General features: G+C 38.6%; 2 protein-coding genes and 1 long non-coding RNA gene across 7 annotated transcripts in view; 2 read left to right on the forward strand and 1 right to left on the reverse strand.

Annotated features, from left to right (window-relative positions):
• Positions 1-16,240, forward strand: part of LOC126777858 (heat shock protein 68-like) — a 45,888-nt gene extending 29,648 nt beyond the window's left edge. The window contains exons 1-2 of one of the 5 annotated variants that reach the window (XM_050501101.1): positions 39-244; positions 14,415-16,237. In XM_050501101.1, coding sequence (XP_050357058.1) covers positions 80-244; positions 14,415-16,163 — 1,914 coding nt within the window. In that variant the 5' untranslated portion in view covers positions 39-79 and the 3' untranslated portion in view covers positions 16,164-16,237. Of the gene's footprint in view, positions 1-38; positions 245-382; positions 2,063-14,414 lie in introns of those variants that run through there. The other 4 variants (XM_050501099.1, XM_050501103.1, XM_050501102.1 and 1 more) reach the window with 4 other exon arrangements.
• Positions 1-26,314, reverse strand: part of LOC126777936 (uncharacterized) — a 55,296-nt gene extending 28,982 nt beyond the window's left edge. Inside the window, exons 1-2 of the long non-coding RNA XR_007670103.1 lie at positions 26,158-26,314; positions 15,168-15,435 (exon numbers count right to left, since the gene is read on the reverse strand). This is a non-coding gene — a long non-coding RNA (uncharacterized LOC126777936). The remainder of the gene's footprint in view (positions 1-15,167; positions 15,436-26,157) is intronic.
• LOC126777867 (heat shock protein 68-like) lies at positions 1-26,945 on the forward strand. Its single transcript, XM_050501119.1, has 2 exons — positions 1-15; positions 24,933-26,945. The coding sequence occupies exon 2, from the start codon at positions 24,972-24,974 to the stop codon at positions 26,874-26,876; it is 1,905 nt and encodes a 634-aa protein (XP_050357076.1). The 5' UTR covers positions 1-15; positions 24,933-24,971; the 3' UTR covers positions 26,877-26,945.
• Positions 26,946-27,262: the final 317 nt, after the last annotated feature.

Below are 27,262 nucleotides of genomic sequence, written 5' to 3' on the forward strand. Positions count from 1 at the left end.
GTGATATTATTACAAGTATTATACGAGTGTACGAGTACGAGTTATATTTATACGAGTGTTTACAAGCTAATCAAGGAAAATGCCAGCTATTGGAATTGATCTCGGAACAACATACTCGTGTGTTGGTGTTTGGCAACATGGGAACGTGGAAATCATCGCCAATGACCAAGGCAACAGGACGACGCCATCGTATGTCGCTTTTACCGACACGGAGCGTCTGATCGGCGACGCGGCGAAGAACCAGGTCGCTTTGAACCCCAGCAACACAGTTTTCGACGCGAAACGGCTAATCGGACGCAAATTCGATGACCAGAAGATCCAACAGGACATGAAGCATTGGCCTTTCAAAGTGATCAACGACTGCGGCAAACCGAAAATACAGGTCGAATTCAAGGGTGAAGCGAAGAGGTTCGCGCCAGAGGAGATCAGCAGTATGGTTCTGATGAAGATGAAAGAGACGGCGGAGGCCTATCTCGGGACGTCGGTTCGGGACGCCGTCATCACAGTCCCCGCATATTTCAACGACTCCCAGAGGCAGGCGACGAAGGACGCCGGCGCCATAGCAGGTTTGAACGTTCTCAGGATCATCAACGAACCCACGGCAGCAGCACTCGCCTACGGCCTGGACAAGAACTTGAAGGGCGAGCGGAACGTTCTGATCTTCGATCTCGGTGGTGGTACCTTCGACGTGTCGATCTTGACCATCGATGAAGGTTCGTTATTCGAGGTGAGGGCGACGGCTGGTGACACTCACCTCGGAGGCGAGGACTTCGACAACAGACTGGTGAATCATCTAGCCGACGAGTTCCAGCGCAAGTACAAAAAGGATTTGCGAACGAACCCGCGCGCTCTGAGACGCCTCCGCACGGCGGCGGAGCGAGCGAAGCGCACACTGTCATCGAGTACCGAGGCGTCGATCGAAATAGACGCCCTCTATGAAGGAATCGACTACTACACTCGCGTGTCTCGCGCCCGATTTGAGGAACTCAACGCTGACCTCTTCCGCGGCACTCTAGAACCCGTCGAGAAAGCGTTGAAAGATGCCAAAATGGACAAGAGTCAGATCCACGACGTGGTCCTCGTGGGTGGTTCCACTCGCATACCGAAAGTCCAGAACTTGCTGCAGAACTTCTTCTGCGGTAAGAAGCTTAACTTGTCCATCAACCCCGATGAAGCGGTCGCCTACGGCGCGGCGGTTCAGGCAGCTATCCTGAGCGGCGAGAACGACTCTAAGATCCAGGATGTCTTGTTGGTGGATGTCGCACCACTATCTCTGGGTATTGAGACGGCTGGAGGCGTGATGACGAAGATCATCGAGCGCAACTGCAAGATCCCTTGCAAGCAGTCGCAAACATTCACGACCTACTCCGACAACCAGCCAGCTGTCACGATCCAAGTATACGAGGGCGAGCGAGCTATGACCAAAGACAACAATCTACTCGGCACGTTCGATCTCACTGGCATCCCGCCAGCGCCACGCGGCGTCCCCAAGATCGACGTCACCTTCGATCTAGATGCCAACGGCATTCTCAACGTTTCTGCGAAGGAGAACAGCACGGGCCGCAGCAAAAACATTGTCATTAAGAACGACAAAGGAAGACTGTCGCAGGCCGAGATAGATCGTATGCTATCGGAAGCCGAGCGCTACAAGGAGGAGGACGAGAAACAGCGCCAACGAGTGGCCACGCGTAACCAGCTAGAGTCGTACATCTTCAGTGTGCGACAGGCGTTGGATGAAGCGGGTTCGAAGCTAAGTGAAACTGACCAGAACAGCGCTCGCAGCGCTTGCGACGAGGCGCTACGGTGGCTGGATAACAACACGTTGGCCGAGAAGGAGGAGTACGAGCATAAGTGGAAAGAGTTGCAGCGCACTTGCTCTCCCATCATGAGCAAACTGCATGGCGCTGATGCGGGAGGAGGCGCTGGAGCTGGAGCTAGAGCTGAGGCTGGTAAGCCAGGCTCACATTATAGTGGTCCCACCGTCGAAGAAGTAGATTAAAATCTTTCGTTAATATTAAGTTTGTAAGTAAGACTGATAATTTATTGCATTTAAACTAGTCATCTGTTATATAATTATATCTAAGTTAAGGCAAAACATGATCATATATTGAATTCAATAAATTAATTTATTTATTATATATTTTTTTGTTTTATTTATATCATATAGACGAGTATCCTTTAAAATTGTACGATACGAATGACAATATGGGTCCGTTCACACAGACCGGCTCGGAGAGGAGAGCAGATTTTTATCACGTTGGAAACAGTGTTTTGAGTGATTGTAGTAAAGTTTATTTTTGCATTTGCACCTTTTTTGTCATTAAAAATGCCTGAACGCGCTTCGTGTGAAGTAATAAAAGGAGCCGACCGGCTCCGCTTGCGTGCTCTTTCTCGCTCGCACCCGCTTTCAGATCTCTTCCAGCCGGTCGATGTGAAATAGTTGGCGGCTCCGCTCCGGCCAATTCCAAGCGTATACGACCCGGTCTGTGTGAAAAGAAAAAAGCAGGCCGATGCTCTCCGAGCCGGTCTGTGTGAACGGACCCTTCGATTGTGGATTTTTGTTCTAGGTAGGTCAAAGGTCCATCAAATAGGTATATAGGAGAAATATTTTTAAAATATCACGTATCTTGTATTCGCAAAGTAATATATTATGTTTGTATAAAATGCGATTAGTACGGTAATACATAATTTGTATTTTCAAAAGCTCTATTCTATTTTATTTGCTTTTTACAGCTTTACCTGCTAATTTTTTCACAAACAGAATTTATACAAAAGATTGAATGCAACCCTTCAATTTTTCTCTTCATTCCTAAAATAATGATAATACTTAACTGTAAAAACAAAAAGTAATCAAATATAGAAACGTACCTTTGCGTATTGGTCGTATTGGTAAGTTTTATTACTTCTCAGGTTCGCTTTCGCTTGTTGCACATCAACTGTTTTTTTTTCTAAAATAAATATAGCAAATGTAATAAAGAAAAAACGAGTAATGCACAAAAAAAAATTAAATAAACGTACATTTGGCAAAAAGAATAATTATACACTAGAAATAAATTAGATTCTGACTACTTACGATTCTGCTTAATGTTTTAATAGCAAGGCATCTTTTTTTCTCAATTGGTTCAAAATCGATCAAAGATATTTTTAGTATTTTTATGGTATTGACATATTCCTAACAATAATCATCAGGAGTTTTGGTCGATTTGCTCTTAAAGCAAAATGCATATAAATCAAAAATGTATTGAAAAATTGTTAATTAATGTATTATGTAGTCTATTCCAATGGCGAAAGGATTAAAGATAATATATACACTGGCCTCCAAAAAAATCGACCCACCTACATTTTTTGTAAAAAAGCTATCGTATGGTTTTAAACTACCACATATTTATATTTTTAAGATTGATAATGAAAAAATGCAATTGTAGGATTGTACAAAAACAGAAATAGTGCGCAAAAAATAGGTTTTTAGGTAAATATGTGACAAAACACGAAAACACAAAATTTTACGCAATTTTATTTTTTTGTGTACAAAACGATTATGCCGTTTGTTTTTAAATTTGGGTGCCTAAATCTTACTTTAATAGGGAGTGTTTCCTCCTCTTGACCTAATCACTGCCTGCATACGCCTATTAAGTGACCTGATTAGCTTTTTAATGTCTTCCTGTCCGTGGGGTCCGTTGCCATTCTTCAGTTAGGGCAGCTTCCAGTTGATTCAGGGTTTCTGGAATTAGATTTCGTGCTCGAACCGTACGTTTTAGCTGGTCACAGAGGTGCTCTATCGGGTTTAAGTTCGGACTATTGGCTGGCCACTACATAACTGGAATTTCGACTTCCCTGAGATAGTCTTTAACAATTCTAGCGACGTGAGGTCGTGCGTTGTCGTGCATAAGTTGGAAATTATCCCCAATATATCCAGCGTAAGGCATCACATGAGGCTCCAGAATGTCCCTTATGTAAGTTTCAGCATTAACAGCACGATTACGGAAAAAAAACCAGCTCTGTGCGTCCCGTCAAAGAAATACCTCCCCAAAACATTGTAGAGCCTCCACCAAATCGGACTGTTTCTCGAATGCAACACTGAGAGTAGCGTTCTCCTGGCCTTCGTATGACGTTACGTCGTCCATCAGAGCCTACTAGAGACATTCGGCTTTCATCACTGAACGATACTGTCTCCCATTGGTCCAGTGTCCAATCGACGTGCTGCCTAGCAAATTGTAGTCTTGCTTGTCGATGGGATGCTGTGAGTTTTGGTAATGTTGCTGGCTTGTGAGGGGTTAAGTTTTGCTCTCGAAGTCTTCTTCTTACAGTATTTTCACTCACAGACACTCCACGACTTTCTCGGAGTCTACCTTGAACGTCAACAGCCGAAAGATGTCGGTTTCTTAAAGACGTCAAACCAATAAAACAGTCATCGGTCGGGTTCGTGACACGCCCCCAGCCAGATCCTGGTCTCCGGCGATACTCCCAAGTCTCCAAGTAGCGTTTGTACACTCTTCGCACCGCTGAACGACTTAATTTTAGTGTTCTAGCCACATTTCGCTGACTTAACCCCTCATGAATAAGAGCTACGACTTGAGCAGCTTCTGCTTCAGTAGTATCCATTTTTTATGTTTAAACTTATTAAAATTATTGTTTCAACAAAGTTTCATACACTTAATCAATAATAAACATCGAACCGAGATGACTCAGCGTTAAGAACTGGAAATAAACTAACCATGCACTTTGTGCACAAAGTAACGTTTTCTTATCAATACTTTAAAAATATTCCAAATATCCTCAATAACACTTACAACTCCTCCAAATCAATATCAAGTGGGTAATAAAATGTTAAATGTATGTCCCATAAGTAAAACAATCCACCTAGGTCGTCGCATAGTTAAGATAACAACTTTGTAAGTAAAAAAATACGGGTGGGTCGATTTTTGGCGGCCAGTGTATATTATTTTTACTATTTCTCTTTTTTTATCTATTAATCTATATTTATACTAATAATGAAAAACAAAAGCAAACGTTATGTCTGTCCGTTACGCTTTCACGTCTAAAACATCGATTTCGCACCCAAGGACATAGGCTGTTTTTATAACTAATACTTGCAACACCACATCCCCACCTAACACGTGGAACGTAGTTCACTATATGTATATATATATATACCTATACATCAAAACAAATAAATAAAATCGAAGTATCTGTCTATGATTTCAAAATAACAGCTTTATTATTATCTTTATTTATAATAAAAAACTATTCCTCTTAACAACTAACATCCACTTTAATTTTACTTCTAAAATTCCAAAAACATTATCGCCGATTTTGATTTCAAAACGTCATTTTAAAACCAATCTATAATGAATAAGTTCCATAGATTTTGTTTTAGCACTTTCCTGTCATTGGAATATAATGAGTGATAAATAATAAGCGGTAAATGTAAATATTTGTTTATGGTTCCTTTGAAGTTGGCCAGTATTTTTATTCTGTAATTCTATTTGTTTCTTTATATTCCGTCTATCGCGATATTGTTTCGATCTTTGTGCATCGGTTTTCGGAAAAATCCTCAAATATTTCCTATCGCGATATTTCTTACATTTTTGCGTATTGATTTTTCTATTTACAGTTGAATTGCTATTGAAAGAGAATATAATATTGTCTACAATTTAAAAAAAACAGCAAACCAAAGCTTGCTCATTTTAAGATACGAAAATATGATTATGGCATTAGATAATTAAACAAAACTTGCATAATACTTGAGTGTATGATTTTTATTTTGTTATGAGTTAGTAGGTATATATCGGTGTTACTTATGAACGCTGCTGCATGATCTGCTGCTCATGAATAAACAAATTGCGACTTTATCGTAATCGCATTAAAATTTATATGTATGTAATCGCGTTGCCGTTTAGCCCTTTTTCTATTCTACTAACACAATGATCCACCAGTTGCTGTTCGGTCGGAGTTGGATCGGAATAGAATCGGTGACGTATCGTAAGCGTTATAAATTAGCAGAATTAAAACTCAGTTACGATTCAGCTTAAAATTGTATTTGCGAAGAATACTATATATATATACAGGGAATCCTAACCGTTATGAGGTAGTAGAATTGGCTACTAGATTTCGCTCTTTCTTTCTTTATTGATTTGTCATTCGAAAGAAGAAGACATAGCATCGTTAAACTAATCACCCGCTGAACGACTTTTATAAGTAAGGTCGTATGTGTAAACTTATGTCAAATAAATTTCGGTTTAAAATTTAAGCTAAAATGAAATCATTTATTTATTTAATCGAGGCAGACAAACAGTTCTAACATGTACAAAAAATATTTATCACATTAAGAAAACATCATATACCAATTAAGTCTTCACAAATAATTAAATCAAAATACATAACAGAATTATAACACATAAAAATTAAAGATTACTTAAAATTTTACGAAGTATGAACAATTAATTAATAATTTAGTAAAAAATAATAAATATACAAATTCAAATTCTATTTAAAGTGACAATGTAGGTGACATTTTATTTTACATTTCAATTCCTTCAATGACATAAAAAATAAATCAAGATCATTAAATTTATTGTTGTGGTTTATGCATGATAAAGGAAGTTGTTGCGTACGTACTTACATTTAGATATAGGAACAAAAATTTATTTCGTTTTTGCATGCGAGGACATCTAATGAATATATTACTTAGTAAGAAAGGAGAATCAATATAGTTATTTAACAATTTAAACAGAAAGAGTTCATCTTAGACGACGTTACGACGACTTTTAACGTTAATACTTTGAGACTTTGAGGATTAGCGTGAGAATCATAATTATTATATACTTATTGCCGTATATTATATTATTAACTTGCCGGCTTTCATCATTAGTATTATATAGTTCTACTGGGTCACTTTTACAAATCATTGTTTGTTATATATAACAATAGCTTCATAATAGGGAAGAGACGAATGACGCAGTCGACTAAGCACTTTACTGGTGGAAGAGCTTTGGGCAAGCTCGTCTGGGTAGGTACCACCCACTAATCAGATATTCTATTGCAAAACAGCAGTACTTGGTATTGTTGTGTTCCGGTTTGAATAGTGAGTGAGCCAGTTTGATTACAGGCACAAGGGACATAACATCTTAGTTCCCAAGGTTGGTGTCGCATCGTTGTTGTAAGCGATGGTTAACATTTCTTACAATGCCAATGTCTATGGGCGTTGGTGACCACTTACCATCAGGTGGCCCATATGCTCGTCCGCCTTCCTATTCTATACAAAAAACACATATACAATGTGTATGAACGCACACATTGTATATGTGTTTAGTCGTCGCTGAAACACACACACACAGCGAAGTGCCGTGGCGATCGAAGACATACTTATTTCGAACTAGCTCTCATTAACCAAGTGTATGTATGTGTATGGAATGGAGTATAAAGTGTGATATGGAACTTCGTTTCAATGCAGTAATTTAAAAGATTTTTTTTTTATAAACAAAATTAGCTTATATTGCATTCGAATTGCATAATTTGGTGCAAAGGGCATAAATAAATTTCCGCTTCCTAAAAGGGAAAAAGACAAGACTATATAAATTATAATACGATATTGGTAATTATATACGGAGTGTATAGGATAACTAATAAAGTTTTATATAATTTGTGTGATATTGATTAGGTAGGTTCTTCAAGTTCCCTTTGAAAAGTCAATTCAAAAAGTAAAAATGGGTAACGGTTATGAAAGGCGGCTGCCGCTCCTACAAGGCTTGCCCCCATGCGCCTGACCCATTCGAAATGTAATCAAAGATAAGACGCCATAATTTGAGTACAACGCCGTCTATAAGCGATCCTCGGAAACGTCAAGTAGTACGCTTGAGTAAAGTGGATACAAGAATTCAGAGTGCCCACTTGACAGTTAATGAATAATGAGTTGTTAATGGTTTGACATCGGACACTTGAGGTTTGCCGAACGCTCTCGTGCAGGGGACTTGGGAAAGGGACTCCGGGGCGAACGGTCGTCTTCTTGTATCGAACTTGCTGCGTTTCCAACCACTTTAATCGGCGTGGTTAATTGTTATTATGTGATTATCGATTGTAAGCGAACAATTAAACAACAGTTGTACGAGACTGAAATTTACTTTGCCCCTACAACATGTCTGATAACGGTTCCGACAACGAATTGCCCCAAGTAATCATCCACACGCCGTTAAGTATTTAGCCAGTGACTTGGAAAAACGTTAGAGACAATACAAAACGATTAATTAAATAAGTAGAGCAACAAGTATTGCTTAAGTCAATTATTTAGTTATATGCTAAATGATCTTAGCTACATCAGTTACATTACAAAATTCTGCGAATTATCTTTTTGTTGTTTAACGTAGTATTACTAATGTATCTTCTTATATAAACCCAAATTTGTTAATTCACTTTTTGATTTTTGCCTTAGTACGCAATTACAATTAACTTTTAAATGTGTATTAATCAGAAATATTAAAAAAAATTTAGTAAAAATGCGTCTCGTCTTATTTAATTATCTTATTTATTACTTCTTACATAATTTATAATAGCGTAAATGTATATAATAGTTATATGGCAATTGGTGACAGGATTTAATGCATTCGCTTTAAATTAATATATATAGGTAGGCATTGTAGGAAATATTAACCATCCCTTGCCTCGCCAATGCGTCACTAACCTTGGGAACTAAGATTTTATGACCCTTGTGCCTGTAGTTACACTGGTACACTCATCCATTAAGCCAGAACACATTCAGAATTGCGGTTTCGCTTTAGGCTATATAACGAGTGGATGGTACCTACCTAGACGAGCTTGCACAAAACCATATGAAAACAATCGCTATATATAAATATAAAACGACAATTATACTTATTTGTATAACCTTGCACCAAGTTCCAACGTATAAATAAAGGCGATATTAAAGAAAAAAACATTCGTTGCTTATTGCATAGCGTGTTAGAACCTTAATTGTCCGAAGTCCAGTGATCAGCTGGACACTGTTAAAAGCAAGATGAGCAAGATTTTAAACAATATTATATCCCTGAAATTCCTGTCTCTAAAAGAATTCTTACTTACTATACTTCGTTGTAATAAATTATTACATTGTTGCTTAAAAACAATCAAATAATTGTTTTTATTAATAACTAAAATACGAGTATAATATTTTTATTCATATTGTAAGACTAAGTCAGATTGTAATATATAATATTAGATGTGATACGAATTATTATTAAATATTACTGGAGAGTATCTGTGTTTTTTTTTATATTAATTAATAATTATCTATATTTTTAATCTGTCAACAAGAACATTGACAGATACTCTTTATGGCGGGAAAGTGATAGACTTTGAATTCTCTTTACGAGCATTGCGGATTCCGTTTTGAGATCTAGTTCCTACAATACATACCTATTTAATGTTTTTATTGCGATTTATTTATTAGTATATATATTTATGTTATTTTTATATTATTATTATTACAGCACGACCTACCTCATATCCTATGTATTACACCGTTGGTTGCCTGGAAGTGATCGCTATGTAGCGATAAGGTCGCCAAAATTGTTTTTTTATCTTTGTAGTGTATATTAAAGTATAAAATAAATAAATATACATTATACACCATTTATATTCTTTTAAATAGCTCATTTGTAGTAAAGCTTCCGAATGTTTTTCCGACATATTTAACAATAACGTAATGAATTAAAAACTTAAATCTTCCACACGCAGCACTCCGTCCATTAGTGAAAACTGTTTGAAAATTTTTAAACTTTTTGAGTTTATTGCGTTCAGACAGATGTGGGCGACGATAATAATTACGATTAGCGATCAAAATTATCAACACTAGAAAGCAGACAAAAATAAAAATAGATAATAAAAGAAGAGAAACAAAAAAAAAATCATAATAATAAACAAAGGTAAGAATTATAGGTACTTACCAAATGTAAGAAATACTCATTTATTTACTTACTTTATTTAATATATATTGTATATCTTTATATTTTATATGATTTTATTAAAATATCGTCGATTTCAGAACGTTATTAGTATTGCTTTGTTGATAAGGTAAAAAATAGTTTCCCACTTTTCCCGCGCTTTAATTAAAAAAGAACAGAGCGACTGTCAACGAATTAACGATATTAAATATATTAATTAGATTTATAAAGATCTCAAACAGTTTAGAGATATTAAATATAAAAAATAATAACATTTATAACTTGTACTGGTGTATTTGTTACAAATAATAATGTATTGTTGTGAATCTTAGCTGAAGATCATGCGTTTAAGCTCTGGCACCTTTGAATAATCATGTTAAATTCATGCTTAACTTTTGTTTATAATTCATCTCTAGCAAATTGGTTAAGGAAACCTGATCAGGTTTACTCAAGATGATTTTCATCCTACATGTCAAAATCTACCACATGTGAAATGTTAGCAACTAGCCCTAGAGCCAGCATGGAAATGCACCGAGCCATTTCCTCAAAATTAGAGGCCTTAGCAATTTACAAAATGGAATTTTTTAAATTACTCTAATAAAAAAACAGCTTTAATTCATAATTTTTCTTGTATATTACTTATGACTGCGTCGTATAAATTATCGACTGTAGTTTTAAATTTTATTACATAATACATAAGTCTACTGTATTTATTATATTAAAGATGACAAATAAAAAATAGCAATATTATTTTACAATTCTTAAAGAGGAAAATAAATCAATTCAAAGCTTTCTAGAAACATCTACCAACCCTCGTCCATAAAAACGACATCTGTAGCAAACATATCAGAATAAGGGTGAATGCGTTTCCTTTCTGGCTTAAATAATAAAAGTAAGGCTTTCTCTTTCTTACCCAAGTAGAGCCGATCTCGATTCGTCTAGAACGATCTTAAGTGTGGTCAGCTTTTTAAATACACAATTACAATATTTACTGTGTATCCAACATAATAACAAATTAATATTTGTTTATTGATTTACATTATAAACAATTATATATATATATATATATATATATATATATATATATATATATATATATATCAATCAATCAATCAATCAATCAACAGCCAATCGTTGTCCACTGCTGAACATAGGCCTCTCCCAAGGTGCGCCAAAGCTCCCTGTCCTCCGCCTTCCGCATCCAGTTGGTGCCCGCCACCTTCTTAAGGTCGTCGGTCCACCTGGCTGGAGGGCGCCCTACGCTGCGCTTGCCGATTCGCGGTCTCCACTCTAGGACTCGTCTGCTCCAACGGCCATCGGTCCTACGACATACGTGACCAGCCCACTGCCACTTCAGCCTGCTAATTTTGCAAGCTATGTCGGTGACTCCGGTTCTTTTCCGGATAATCTCATTTCTGATCTTATCCTTCAAAGATACTCCGAGCATAGCTCGCTCCATAGCACGCTGAGCGACTTTGAATTTGTGGACTAGTCCCGCAGTTAGTGTCCACGTTTCGGCACCGTATGTCATGGCAGGTAAGACGCATTGGTTGAAGACTTTCGTCTTCAAACATTGCGGTATAGACGACTTGAGGACTTGACGAAGGTTGCCAAATGCTGCCCATCCCAAGCGAATTCTTCGATCGGCTTCCTTCTCGAAGTTGTTCCTACCGACTTGTATTATCTGTCCTAGGTAGGTATATTCACTAACAACTTCGAGAGGTTTCCCCTCGACGTATATCGGTCCCGGCACGACATGCCTATTGAACATGACCTTGGTCTTGTCCAAGTTCATACCGAGACCGACACACCGGGAAGACTCGCCTAGGCTACGCAGCATTTCGGTGAGTTGTTCCAGCGACTCTGCTATGATGACGATATCGTCGGCAAATCGAAGGTGTGAGATGTACTCGCCGTTTACATTGACTCCATACCTAGTCCAATCCAGCGTTTTGAAAACGTCTTCCAACGCGTTGGTGAACAGTTTCGGGGATATTACATCCCCCTGTCTCACCCCTCTGCGCAGTTGGATCGCCTTCGTCTTACAGTCCTGGATGTGGACAGTCATTGTAGCGGCGTTGTACAGACATCTCAGTACCTCGATATATCTCCAATCGATATGACATCTCTGCAATGAGTCGAGCACTGCCCAGGTTTCGATGGAGTCGAAGGCTTTCTCGTAGTCCACAAATGCCATACACAGCGGCTGATTGTACTCTTCGGTCTTCTGCACAATCTGCCGAACAGTATGGATGTGGTCCACGGTGCTGTAGCCTGATCGAAAGCCGGCTTGCTCTGGGGGCTGGAACTCGTCAAGTCGTCTGGCGAGACGGTTCGTGACGACTCTTGAGAACAGCTTATACACGTGACTCAGGAGGGAGATTGGTCTGTAGTTTTTCAAGAGGGTTTTATCACCTTTCTTGAAAAACAGTACCACCTCACTCCCGCTCCACGTTTCCGGGGTCTTGCCATGTTGGATGACGGAATTAAAGAGGCTTGCTAGCTCTTTCAGGACCGGAGTCCCGCCTGCCTTAAGCAACTCTGTTGTGATTCCGTCATCTCCCGGAGCTTTGTTGTTTTTAAGCTGTTCTAGAGCCGCCCTAATCTCTCCTTGGTCAACGACCGGGAGCTCCTCGGAGTAATGGCGCATAAGAGGGGCGCGCTGGTCATCAATACTGATTCCCACGGGTTTATCCGATCTTGAAGAGAACAACTGCCCATAAAACCTCTCTACTTCTCCGATAATCTCAGGCCTAGAGGTAACGACCCCACCATTTTCAGTTTTAAGTTTTGTCAGACGCGGCCTCCCAAACTTGCGAGCGAACACTTTCGATCCCCGATTTTGCTCAATCGCAGCCTTGATGGCACGGGTATTGGAGCGTCGGAGATCGCGTCGCGTCAGCGTTTTTATTGTTCGGTTTAAGGCCTTATCTGACAAAAACGATGGTAGTTCTCGTCGTTTTCTCATGAGCTCGAGTGTCTCAGCAGAGAGTTTTGGTGCGTTGTCTCTTCTCTGTGGCGGAAAACACTTGCGGGATGTGTTTTGCAGTATTTTGACCAGCGTGTCGGTTCTCTCATCAATGCTGCTTATGGTTTCCAACGCGGTGAATTGATTTTGAAGTTCCATTTGGAACTTTTCGGAGCCTTGAGCAGCTTGGAGCATGGTAGGTCGGAGAGTAGACCTCATCATTCTCGATCTTTCGGCTTTTAAGTTGATATTTAGAGTGCCTCGAACCAAGCGGTGATCACTTCCGGTATTAAACCTGTTGATCACTGAAACATCTCTAAATATGTGCCTTTTATTCGAAATGATAAAGTCTATCTCGTTCCTTGTCACGTTATCGGGGCTTCGCCAGGTCCACCTCCTCTGAGGCTTCTTTTGAAAGAAAGAATTCATCAAAAAAAGCCCCTGCGCTTCGAGAAAGTTTACCAGCATTTGCCCCCTGTGATTTCTGCAGCCCAAGCCGTAAGGTCCGACTTTCGATTCACCGCTATCTTGTACTCCCACTTTAGCATTAAAGTCTCCCATAACAACATTTAATAAATGTATGTATATATATATATACATACATTTATTAAATGAACATTATTTGTCTTTTTGCTATGTTGACATTAAAAATACAATACACAGACAATAGAGGCAATTACTGTTGTCCATTGAATTATGCAAACCTAATTATAGAAGTAACAATACACAGTTTTGAAAAATAAAATGTAAATGTATCACAACAAAACAGTAGAATTCTATTAGGCGACACAGGCTTGGGAAACTTATTTTTTTTATTCAATTTAGTATTATAGAGTAAGAAAGTATGGTTAAATGTATTGTAAAAATATAACAATAACATATTTTAATATATGTTATTAAATGAAACAACCTTTTAAATAATTAAATACGCAAAAATATTAATAAATCAATAATTAGTATTCCTAGAAATAGGGAAAAACTTTACAGCTAGCAACCCTAAAATACTCTTCTCCGATATTGTTGTTTCTTTCTATCAGACGTCCTCAATTCCTATTGGTAGATCAAATGTTGGTCTGGAAACTTCGCTGTGTGCCGCGACCTGATTGGCGCGTTCTAGAATTACGTAGACTGTTCGAGATTCCCTATTCGTTTAATATATAAGCTTCGAGCTTGGCGCGTAAAGTCATTCTAATTCGAAATACGATACAGAGCGGACGAAAAGTTCAGTACAAATACAAACCGAAGCGAAGTTCTACAACTTCTACAAGTGATATTATTACAAGTGTTATACGAGTGTACGAGTACGAGTTATATTTATACGAGTGTTTACAAGCTAATCAAGGAAGATGCCAGCTATTGGAATTGATCTCGGTACAACATACTCTTGTGTTGGTGTTTGGCAACATGGGAACGTGGAAATCATCGCCAACGACCAAGGCAACAGGACGACGCCATCGTATGTCGCTTTTACCGACACGGAGCGACTCATCGGTGACGCGGCGAAGAACCAGGTCGCTTTGAACCCCAGCAACACAGTTTTCGACGCGAAAAGGCTAATCGGACGCAAATTCGATGACCAGAAGATCCAACAGGACATGAAGCATTGGCCTTTCAAAGTGATCAACGACTGCGGCAAACCGAAAATACAGGTCGAATTCAAGGGTGAAGCGAAGAGGTTCGCGCCAGAGGAGATCAGCAGTATGGTTCTGACGAAGATGAAGGAGACGGCGGAGGCCTATCTCGGGACGTCGGTTCGGGACGCCGTCATCACAGTCCCCGCTTACTTCAACGACTCCCAGAGGCAGGCGACGAAGGACGCCGGCGCCATAGCAGGTTTGAACGTTCTCAGGATCATCAACGAACCCACGGCTGCCGCACTCGCCTACGGCCTGGACAAGAACTTGAAAGGCGAGCGAAACGTTCTGATCTTCGATCTCGGTGGTGGTACCTTCGACGTGTCGATCTTGACCATCGATGAAGGTTCGTTATTCGAGGTGAGGGCGACGGCCGGCGATACTCACCTCGGAGGCGAGGACTTCGACAACAGACTTGTGAATCATCTAGCCGACGAGTTCCAGCGCAAGTACAAAAAGGATTTGCGAACGAACCCGCGCGCTCTGAGACGCCTCCGCACGGCCGCGGAGCGAGCGAAGCGCACACTGTCATCGAGTACGGAGGCGTCGATCGAAATAGACGCCCTCTATGAAGGAATCGACTACTACACTCGCGTGTCTCGCGCCCGATTTGAGGAACTCAACGCTGACCTCTTCCGCGGCACTCTAGAACCCGTCGAGAAAGCGTTGAAAGATGCCAAAATGGACAAGAGTCAGATCCACGACGTGGTCCTCGTGGGCGGTTCCACTCGCATACCGAAAGTCCAGAGCTTGCTGCAGAACTTCTTCTGCGGTAAGAAGCTGAACTTGTCCATCAACCCTGATGAAGCGGTCGCCTACGGCGCGGCGGTTCAGGCAGCTATCCTGAGCGGCGAGAACGACTCTAAGATCCAGGACGTCTTGTTGGTGGATGTCGCACCTCTATCTCTGGGCATCGAGACGGCTGGAGGCGTGATGACGAAGATCATCGAGCGCAACTGCAAGATCCCGTGCAAGCAGTCGCAAACATTCACGACCTACTCCGACAACCAGCCAGCTGTCACGATCCAAGTATACGAGGGCGAGCGAGCTATGACCAAAGACAACAATCTACTCGGCACGTTCGATCTCACTGGCATCCCGCCAGCGCCACGCGGCGTCCCCAAGATCGACGTTACCTTCGATCTAGATGCCAACGGCATTCTCAACGTTTCTGCGAAGGAGAACAGCACGGGCCGCAGCAAGAACATTGTCATTAAGAACGACAAGGGAAGACTGTCGCAGGCCGAGATAGATCGTATGCTGTCGGAAGCCGAGCGCTATAAGGAGGAAGACGAGAAACAGCGCCAACGAGTGGCCACGCGTAACCAGCTAGAGTCGTACATCTTCAGTGTGCGACAGGCGTTGGATGAAGCGGGTTCGAAGCTAAGTGAAACTGACAAGGACAGCGCTCGCAGCGCGTGTGACGAGGCGCTGCGGTGGCTGGATAGCAACACGCTGGCCGAGAAGGAGGAGTACGAGCATAAGTGGAAAGAGTTGCAGCGCACTTGCTCTCCCATCATGAGCAAACTACACGGCGCTGATGCGGGAGGAGGCGCTGGAGCTGGAGCTGAGGCTGGCAAGCCAGGCTCACATTATAGTGGTCCAACCGTCGAAGAAGTAGATTAAAATCTTTCGTTAATATTAACTTTATAAGATTATGTGTTAAGGTATTTGTGATATTAAGTGTTAAGACTGATAATTTATTGCATTTAAACTAGTCATCCTGTTATATAATTGCATCTAAGTTAAGGCAAAACATGATCATATATTGAATTCAATAAATTAATTTGTTAACAAACTCCTTGTTTTATTTCTATATCATTGTAAAGTTTCGATTACATTTTACGTTTGATAACATATTATATAACTTCTATTAAATATACTATCATTTAATTGAGAATATCGGTTTTTAAATTGTGTGTCTTATGTTATAGATGTCAACATTATTTACTCATCTTAAATTGTTCTAATAAATCCTACAGTCTGAAGTCATTGAATGAATTGCCGTTTGTGAGGGAGTGCGTTAGATACTATATTTGTTACAATACATTATGTATGCAGTTTTAATGTTTTTTTAAATCTTAACATGACATTATTATACATTATTTTAATTGTTTAACCAAATAGTTTTTCATTGGCATGACTTAAGAGTCAAATTTGAATAAACGATGTTTGTAATATTAGCGGTCAAAATAGAAAATTCAATTAACAATAATTAGCATCGAGCCGAATATTTGTGTCTGAGGTTTTGAATTATCATAAATGAAATATAAAAAAACCTCACTTCTGCTTAAAAAAATAACCATTAAGGGTCCGTTCACACAGACCGGCTCGGAGAGCATCGGCCTGCTTTTTTCTTTTCACACAGACCGGGTCGTATACGCTTGGAATTGGCCGGAGCGGAGCCGCCAACTATTTCACATCGACCGGCTGGAAGAGATCTGAAAGCGGGTGCGAGCGAGAAAGAGCACGCAAGCGGAGCCGGTCGGCTCCTTTTATTACTTCACACGAAGCGCGTTCAGGCATTTTTAATGACAAAAAAGGTGCAAATGCAAAAATAAACTTTACTACAATCACTCAAAACACTGTTTCCAACGTGATAAAAATCTGCTCTCCTCTCCGAGCCGGTCTGTGTGAACGGACCCTCAGGGTCAAAGATCAAAAGTATAGGTTTTCAGCATTTTAATCGTGAACGGGTCAGTGTTATTATAAAAATAACAGAGTAAAAAAATTGTTGAACTAAAATTATCAATAAAAAATGTTCCTATACTTTTACCCTAGGTACCACTATTCCTGAGATATCATCATTTGAAACATCGAATATAATGATATGCCGTAAAAACATGACGTCCGATAAACAAAGAGAACCTGACATGTACTTGTAGGGGGGCCTAGCTGCTCAGAAAAAAAATGATCACAAACTAGTCTGGCAAATATAAAAACCCCATTAAAAATTAAAATTATATTATTGGACATTGCTACCACAAACAAGAAAATATAATGTATTTTTAATAATTTTCAGCCCTGCGTATAATTGCAAGCCTACCACTAATTTTTCGTCTATTTTAAATGTATTATCGACGCATTCACAATTTGTTAAAATTTATTACATATAGTTTAAAGTGATAAAACAATTATTTGATTACTTAAATTTTTTTTTTGTATAATTGCCATCTTCATTTTTACGTTTTATTTCCGAAATATGTTTTGACACTAGATGGAGTAGTAGGGTTTTACCTATAATGTTTTCAGTGCTAGCAAAATAGATGGCGCTGTATTGTAAAAAAATAATAAAATTATTAATTATATAACATTAGTGCTATTTAGAATTGTTGTTGATAAGCATAAAGTAAATCCATTGTAGCAAAAATATACTATTTATATGTAACGTATATTATTATAAAACACTATTTGTAAATATATAGTGAAATAGGATTTGAAAAATCGATAGGTAGGGCTTTTACATCAGTTTTTTTTTAAATTCTAACTTATTAATCTCTTATTGGTTAAAAAAAATATCTCGGGATTAAATCTGACTGCCGAACAACAATATTTAGTATTGTTGTAATGTTGCGTTCCGGATCGAAGGGTGAGTGAGCAAGTGTAACTATAGATACAAGGGACATTACATCTTAGTTCCCATGATGGTGGCGCATTGACGATATAAGGAATCGTTAATATTCCACAGTGGTGACTATTTACCATCAGATGGCCCATAAGAACGTTATAATTGTTCTTCTGTATTACGCACTTTAAACAGTTCTTGATTAATTTACCTTTATTTATAATACAACACTATTCAACTTAACTAGTTATAACCATAACCAACTTCTCGGACATTGAAAACGTCATTTTTTCTCGAATCCATAGTAATATCATAGATTATTCAAGATCTCGAACAAGAATATCGCGTCAACTGATATCGGTGACCAATGATATCGGTGTCAAAGTTGCTTATTTGGGTTTACTCCTCTTATAATTGGAATATGCTTATGTTATAGGAAGACGTTGATGTTATATTATTGTTAATTTATTTATTAAGGATCTTCAACAAAGGATATAGGATACACACTTGCGAGTAAATAACATCGAGGAAAAATATTTTAAAATATGTGTGCTCCTTCAATTAAAGGAGACCACAGCAAGCACATAAATAATGACTAAACATAAATTAAAAGAAATTATAAAATAAATGTTACATAGTGGTACTCAATAGAAAACATAGGAACTATAAAAAATGGTAAACAATGATTAAACTAAGACTAATTGTGAAAATGTGAGTTAAGTGTTATATAAAAATAGCTACATAAATTAAAATTAAAATAACGAGTAATAATAAAACTTAAAAATATGACTTTTAAACAAAAAAAACAAAACATTATATATTGAGAAACAATTTTTTAAGATATTTTTTTAAACTTGAATAATTCTGAGGTATATATTAGGTCGTTACATATGTAATTGGCATTTGTACGGGAGGAATATAAAGTCAATTTTTTTTGTAAAATATATTTAATTAATCAAAGTATGCACCGTTGTTATCTATGCACTTTTGCCATCTTATAGGTAGTTCATTGATCCCTTTACTAAAAAAACCATGGGGGCGAGAATCAATAAGCTCTTTGAAGACGGTTTGGACTGCCGCATCGAAGTTGAATTTTTTTCCTTGTAAGAAGTTGTCCAAATTCCGGAAAAAATGGTAATCTGTTGGAGCAAGGTCCACAGAGTACGGTGGATATCACAGACATTCCAATTGTAGCTCATCTAACTTAGTGGTTGTTTGTTGTGCAGTGTGTGGTCTTGCGTTGTCGTGAAGCAGCAGTGGCCTAGAGTGATTGACCAATCTCGGTTGTTTAGCAGCTAGTTCTTCCTTCATGGTTTGCAGTTGCTGACAATAGATATCTGCCGTAATCGTTTGGCCAGATTTTAGAAAGCTTTAGTGAACGACACCGGCGCTAGTTCACCAAACACTCACAAGTAATTTTTTCTGAGTCAATTTTCGTTTAGGGCAGGATTTGGCTGGGTCTCCAGGATTCAGCCATTGCGACGAGCGCTTCCGATTATTGTACAGTAACCACTTTTCGTCACAAGTAATGATTCGATTTAAAATTCCTTCATTATTGTGTCGGTTGAGCAAAGTAACACAGCAGTCGACGCGTGTTTGCAAGTTCAATTCACTCAATTCATGAGGTATCCATCGTTCAAGTTTTTTTACTTTCCCGATTTCCTTCAAGTTGATTAATACAGTTTTATCTCTTATCCCGAAGCCTGCAGCTATCTCTAAAGTGCTTTGTGATGGATCCGCTTCCACAATAGCCTTTAATTCTTCATTTTCCACTTTGGTCTCCGGCCGTCAACGGGGTTGGTTCTGAAGGTCGAAATTTCCAGAACGAAAACGTTGAAACCAAAAAGGTACCGTGCTTTCTTTTGCGACACCAGCGCCGTACACATAATTAATCCTTCGAGCTGTTTCAGCAGCACTGGTGTTACGGTAGAACTCGTACTCGTAAATAATACATACATATAATAAAACATGAAATATCGGTAATATTTCATGTTTTCCATTGTGCGGTAATAAGCGACGCCAAAGAAAAAATAATGAACACTATTCATGATATGCACATCATATCGTTGCTTAGTATAATTCCAAGATCACGTACGTTATTTAATTGTTCACTCGGATGGAATCTTTGAAATATTTGTTTGGTTTAAGTGTTTTTTTTATTTCGAGTAAATGGGACGTAGTGATACTACGTGATATTGAGTGACATATTATTTATACTACACCAGTTGGTAAATCTATTTATATCTTCCTGTAATTAATGACAAAATTTAGTTATATATTTACTTAACACACATTGTTATATAAGTTTTGTGTTATATAATGTACACATTGTTATATAATGTTAACTTTTTTGTTTGGCGTCAATTATTGTGAGTCAGTTGCTCACTCACAATAATTGACTATTATTTGCATGTTAAGTTAGCCTATAAAATTGGTATATATATACTTTGTAACAGATTTTTTCTATAAATAGTATTTTTGGTACATACTATTTTACCATACATCTTGAAGATACATGCCAGTTATGTATTTTGAAAATAAGTATAATATTAATTTTTAATTAATAATTTTAATAATTAATAATTCGCTTCCGTAGTGCTTCAGGGATGTTCGCTGAATCGAATATATACTGTTTTTACGCATTAATGCGAAAAAAGTGTGCATCCTTGGTTCAAAGGGTGCGGGCCAGCTCAAACAAAATTCTAATCATATATATAAAACGCTGTTGTAAAGTTTCAGGTGGACCAGTAAATTGTATAAGTAGTACACAGTAGTGTTTATTTTATTTTTTTGTAATTTTGTATATGAGTCTTGTTACTTGAATAAATAAATAATTATTATTATATTATTATTAAATAAAATATTACTCAATAATAGTTCCAACCTTATATAACTACTTGCTATAAACTTTTTACGTCTAAACCATTGAACCAAATTTGCTATGAAACAAGCTTGAGTCCCAAAGCAGGAAATAGGCTTTTTTATATCAAACACCCGCACCCCGCCCTTCCTAACTCGCGAGCGAATTTTTTTTTTTTTTTTTTTTTTTTTTTTTTTTTTTTTTTTTTTTTTTTTTTTTTTTTTTTTCTTTTATATCGCCGGGAGGGCAAATGACTCTACTCCACCTGATGGTAAGTGGTAGTAGAGTCCAAACGCGACGACGGCCAGTACAGACGGGAAAAACGTTCTGCACTAGCCGCCTTCGCCTTGCCGGCCCGCAAGATGCCTCTTCACGCCTCGTTTGAAGGAACCCGGGTTGTAAGAGGAGGGAAATACGTGAGCTGGTAAGGAATTCCATTTTTTGGTAGTGCGACAAAGAAAGGAGTTGCCAAATTTCTTTGTTCGCGATGGAATTGATGTCACAGTTAGGCGGTGACATCGAGAACCAGCTCGCGTGGACTTAAGAAGGAAGGGGGAAGCAGGGGAAATCTAGTAGTTTCTATAAATATTCTGTAGAAGTTTATCCTTTTTAATGAATATAAAAACATGCACCGCTTTGTATTATTTTCTTTTGTAAATAAAGTAAAACTTTGGTATATAAAGAGGTATAAATTAATGAAAATATGTATCTTATGAAGGTTAATACTTAATAAAAGTTTTAGCCTTTAGGCTGATTATGCTAAGGGTTATTAAGGAATTCAATTGTGGTTTACTTATTTCAATAATATTTGTAAATCAATGCTGTGCTTATGTTTAATTATACTGTCGGTATCTAGGGCGGCGCCAGGGTGTCAGGCACAGGCGTAGGCCCTGGAGGAGCGCAGAAATGACCGCAAGCACCATTATTTCTCTGTACTTATTTAAAATTGTACGTTTACATAAACAAAATATTATTTTTTTGTTGACAGCGTTATGTCAATAGACATTGTCCATGTAATAAAAAGGGCGCAGTCAAAGAAAAGGACAAAGTTTTCAAGGGCGCGGTTAAAGTCGCTCACACGCTAACGAAAGCCAAAATACAGATTTATTTTATTAAAAAAACAAAACTTACCCCTTTATAATTATAGTTAGACATGATATTCAAAACTAAAAATATTGCAACACAGCTGAAATAAACTTTGAGAACGTATAACAGATAATGTTGCGAACAGTAAGCTTTTATAATATAATTTCTCAAATACTGTGCCAGTTAATGTATTAATTAGCTTTGCCAGTTAATGAATTTAAATCGCATATGAAGAGAACTTTAATTAAGAATGCATATTACTCAATAAAGTATTATTTAGATAATAATAGAGTGTTAGTAATTGTTGATTTCCACGCAGGATAAATAATAATTCAGTGTTTAATAATCTATTTAACTTGATTATAAGAATAATTACTGCGTTTCTTGCTGGTCCTTTCGGTAGACTCTACATTTGAACCGGCGGTAACATTTAATTTAATCTTGAAATATGAGTTTTCAAAATTGCCCGCTAGAGCATAATTAAGAAAAGTATATCGTCGTTGCGACGTCATGTGTTATTTTTGACAAAACTTTTCTACGCCAGCGGATTCTACATTAATTTTTTTTCACAACTGCGAATAATTGCTTCGTTCATTAACAGCTGTCTCTGTTTATTATAGTTTCCGTCCGCGGCTTTGCCCGTGTGTGTGCACGGAGGCGGCGGCGAACAGGTGTTAGGTACTAACTACCCTATTTCCATCGGATGTTTTTTACCTGTATGAAGTCGGGATGGGTAGAGCTAGCCATACAAACCTATGAAGTTTTCTTAAAGTTATTAGTAAACTAAGCAAACATAAAGAAATAACGTAAAGTAAACTTATAATCTTATTGTTATTTTTTTTTACCACGGAAAGTGAAAAGTTAATATAAACATATATAGACTGTATCGTTATACAGTAAGAGCAACGAAACTCATCGCAGAAATGTCAGAAAATGTACGCGACATTGACCATGACAATTATGAAGGATACACGCACCAAAATAATATATCACCATAAATCGATTGTCAACAATTTAGGGGCAATGAAGTGAGTTCTTACAGAATAGCACAGTTGTCTAAACAAAAAAAAGTATATAGCCAATATTTTTTAAATGTTCAACAACTGGGCAAAGGTTTACGTTTAAAGTGAATGTTTGCAGTTTATTCCACCACGCTGCTATAATGCGAGTTGGTGGAAACAGAATCACGCGTAACAGAATTCATTCTACACATGCATTTTCCTTTATCCGTAACCGTAACCGTAACAGCCTGTGAATGTCCCACTGCTGGGCTAAAGGCCTCCTCTCCTCTTTTTGAGGAGAAGGTTTGGAGCTTATTCCACCACGCTGCTCCAATGCGGGTTGGTAGAATTCACATGTGGCAGAATTTCAGTGAAATTAGACACATGCAGGTTTCCTCACGATGTTTTCCTTCACCGTAAAGCACATTTTCCTTTATCGCCGAGCTTAATTTATAGTTAACTTTTATTTTAACGAATAAAGCTCGTAGTTTGCACGGTTTGGAGCCCGCTACCTTCAGTTAAGATTCTCGTGTTCCAGGCGCTATCTAGAATTGTATGCTTTTATATTTTATTAATCAATATTTCATTTGATATAATATTGGAAGTTTTATATAGTAATAATTATATATTCATATAATAAAGTAATATCTGATATCTTATTCAGTTTCCTTACTTATTACTGCATTATTATTTGAAAGGATTTGTATGAAAATATCTAGAATTTTCTAGCATCGTACTGTGAAAGTCGGGAACAATAACATTACGAAATTTATTGTTGTACATCAAGGGTGAATGAATAGCGCGCTCCTTCTGATCAGTATTGCTATCCTTTTCGCATGCCGATCTCGAATCGTCTCGAACGGTCGTCAGTGTGGTCAACATGCAAATTTAAATTTAACACGCTTTAATTATATTTAATTTGTGTATCAATCAAAAAAATCAATCAACAGCCAATCGTTGTCCACTGCTGAACATAGGCCTCTCCCAAGGTGCGCCAAAGCTCCCTGTAATAATATAATAATAATATCATTAAACATAAATTATATATGCATTAAATTAATACAAATTATATCGATTTTCACATAAGATATTTAATGTTCTTCTTGAGATCCTTTTTTTTATATGTTGAATTAGCACACAAATGTGTTTTTTTATTTTAATTATGTATTCTATTTTATTAAAGTATAGTTTTCATATAGTCATTCCTATCTATCTAACTTAATGTATTTCTTATTAACTTATGTAAGGAATCTACAATAAGAATAAGATCTATGAAGTCTATATGAAGCATTGTATAATCATTTCAAAATAAATCATCTTGCCACTTCACTTTCACATGAAGAATATGAAATTATAAATTTATATAAATTTATTCTAAATTTATATTCTTATAAATAAAAAAAATATTAAATACTTACAGAAAAAGCGACCACCTCCTAGAGATTGTAAGGCGTTAAATCTATCTATCCAACTATAAAATTTTCACAAATTTCAATCAAGCCAATAAAGATTTTGAATAAATTGGTTTATCAAAAAGATCCGAAAATTTAATTATTTAAAAATAAATAATCCCTAAAACATGGTAAATATTTTTCGCTAGCAACTCTAAAATACTCTTCTCCGATATTGTTGTTTCTTTCTATCAGACGTCCTCAATTCCTATTGGTCGATAAAATGTTAGTCTGGAAACTTCGCTGTGGGCCGCGACCCAATTGGCGCGTTCTTGAATTACGTAGACTGTTCGAGATTCCTTATTCGTTTAATATATAAGCTTCGAGCTTGGCGCGTAAAGTCATTCTAATTCAAAATACGATACAGAGCGGACGAAGAGTTCGGTACAAATACAAACCGAAGCGAAGTGCTATAAGTGACATTATTGCAAGTGTTTATTTATACGAGTGTTTATAAGCTAATCAAGAAAAATGCCAGCTATTGGAATTGATCTCGGTACAACATACTCGTGTGTTGGTGTTTGGCAACATGGGAACGTGGAAATCATCGCCAACGACCAAGGCAACAGGACGACGCCATCGTATGTCGCTTTTACCGACACGGAGCGTCTGATCGGCGACGCGGCGAAGAACCAGGTCGCTTTGAACCCCAGCAACACAGTTTTCGACGCGAAACGGCTAATCGGACGCAAATTCGATGACCAGAAGATCCAACAGGACATGAAGCATTGGCCTTTCAAAGTGATCAACGACTGCGGCAAACCGAAAATACAGGTCGAATTCAAGGGTGAAGCGAAGAGGTTCGCGCCAGAGGAGATCAGCAGTATGGTTCTGACGAAGATGAAGGAGACGGCGGAGGCCTATCTCGGGACGTCGGTTCGGGACGCCGTCATCACAGTCCCCGCTTACTTCAACGACTCCCAGAGGCAGGCGACGAAGGACGCCGGCGCCATAGCAGGTTTGAACGTTCTCAGGATCATCAACGAACCCACGGCTGCAGCACTCGCCTACGGCCTGGACAAGAACTTGAAAGGCGAGCGAAACGTTCTGATCTTCGATCTCGGTGGTGGTACCTTCGACGTGTCGATCTTGACCATCGATGAAGGTTCGTTATTCGAGGTGAGGGCGACGGCCGGCGACACTCACCTCGGAGGCGAGGACTTCGACAACAGACTGGTGAATCATCTAGCCGACGAGTTCCAGCGCAAGTATAAAAAAGATTTGCGAACGAACCCGCGCGCTCTGAGACGCCTCCGCACGGCCGCGGAGCGAGCGAAGCGCACACTGTCATCGAGTACGGAGGCGTCGATCGAAATAGACGCCCTCTATGAAGGAATCGACTACTACACTCGCGTGTCTCGCGCCCGATTTGAGGAACTCAACGCTGACCTCTTCCGCGGCACTCTAGAACCCGTCGAGAAAGCGTTGAAAGATGCCAAAATGGACAAGAGTCAGATCCACGACGTGGTCCTCGTGGGCGGTTCCACTCGCATACCGAAAGTCCAGAACTTGCTGCAGAATTTCTTCTGCGGTAAGAAGCTGAACTTGTCCATCAACCCTGATGAAGCGGTCGCCTACGGCGCGGCGGTTCAGGCAGCTATCCTGAGCGGCGAGAACGACTCTAAGATCCAGGACGTCTTGTTGGTGGATGTCGCACCTCTATCTCTGGGCATCGAGACGGCGGGAGGCGTTATGACGAAGATCATCGAGCGCAACTGCAAGATCCCTTGCAAGCAGTCGCAAACATTCACGACGTACTCCGACAACCAGCCAGCTGTCACGATCCAAGTATACGAGGGCGAGCGAGCTATGACCAAAGACAACAATCTACTCGGCACGTTCGATCTCACTGGCATCCCGCCAGCGCCACGCGGCGTCCCCAAGATCGACGTCACCTTCGATCTAGATGCCAATGGTATTCTCAACGTGTCTGCCAAGGAGAACAGCACGGGCCGCAGCAAGAACATTGTCATTAAGAACGACAAGGGAAGACTGTCGCAGGCCGAGATAGATCGTATGCTGTCGGAAGCCGAGCGCTATAAGGAGGAAGATGAGAAACAGCGCGAACGAGTGGCCACGCGTAACCAGCTAGAGTCGTATATCTTCAGTGTGCGACAGGCGTTGGATGACGCGGGTTCGAAATTGAGCGAAGCCGACAAGAATGGTGCTCGCAGTGCGTGCGATGAGGCGCTGCAGTGGCTGGATAACAACACGCTTGCCGATAAGGAGGAGTATGAGCACAAGTTGAAGGAGTTGCAGCGCACTTGCTCTCCCATCATGAGCAAACTACACGGCGCTGGTGGCGCAGGTGCTGGAGCCGGAGCTGGCATGCCAGGTGCACATGGCAGTGGTCCAACCGTTGAAGAAGTAGATTAAATTCTTAGATTCATTTTAAGTTTTTAAGATCTGACTGAACAGTATTATTATTATTTTTTTAAGACTGACTAATATTTACTGTATATAATGTATGATATAATTGTGTTCCTTTAATTTATTGTTATTCAAAAGATGATCATGTGTTGAACTTAATAAAATTTTCATTTAAAAAAAATTTCTTAGTTTCCTTTCTTAACCAACCTTAAATTAGTATAAATAATGTAACAATTATTAAAATAATATTTTGTATTAAAAAAAAATATTGTAGTAGCACATGTAATAAAACTTTTCCTTTTCTTAATACCTAGAACATTTGTAAATATTTTTTAGATAATTATATAAAATACGGTTCTGTTAAATTTATTTAAAAATGATCTAACGTCTCT

The sequence above is a fragment of the Nymphalis io genome, chromosome 24 (genome assembly GCF_905147045.1).
Source record: "Nymphalis io chromosome 24, ilAglIoxx1.1, whole genome shotgun sequence".
Classification (NCBI taxonomy): domain Eukaryota; kingdom Metazoa; phylum Arthropoda; class Insecta; order Lepidoptera; family Nymphalidae; genus Nymphalis; species Nymphalis io.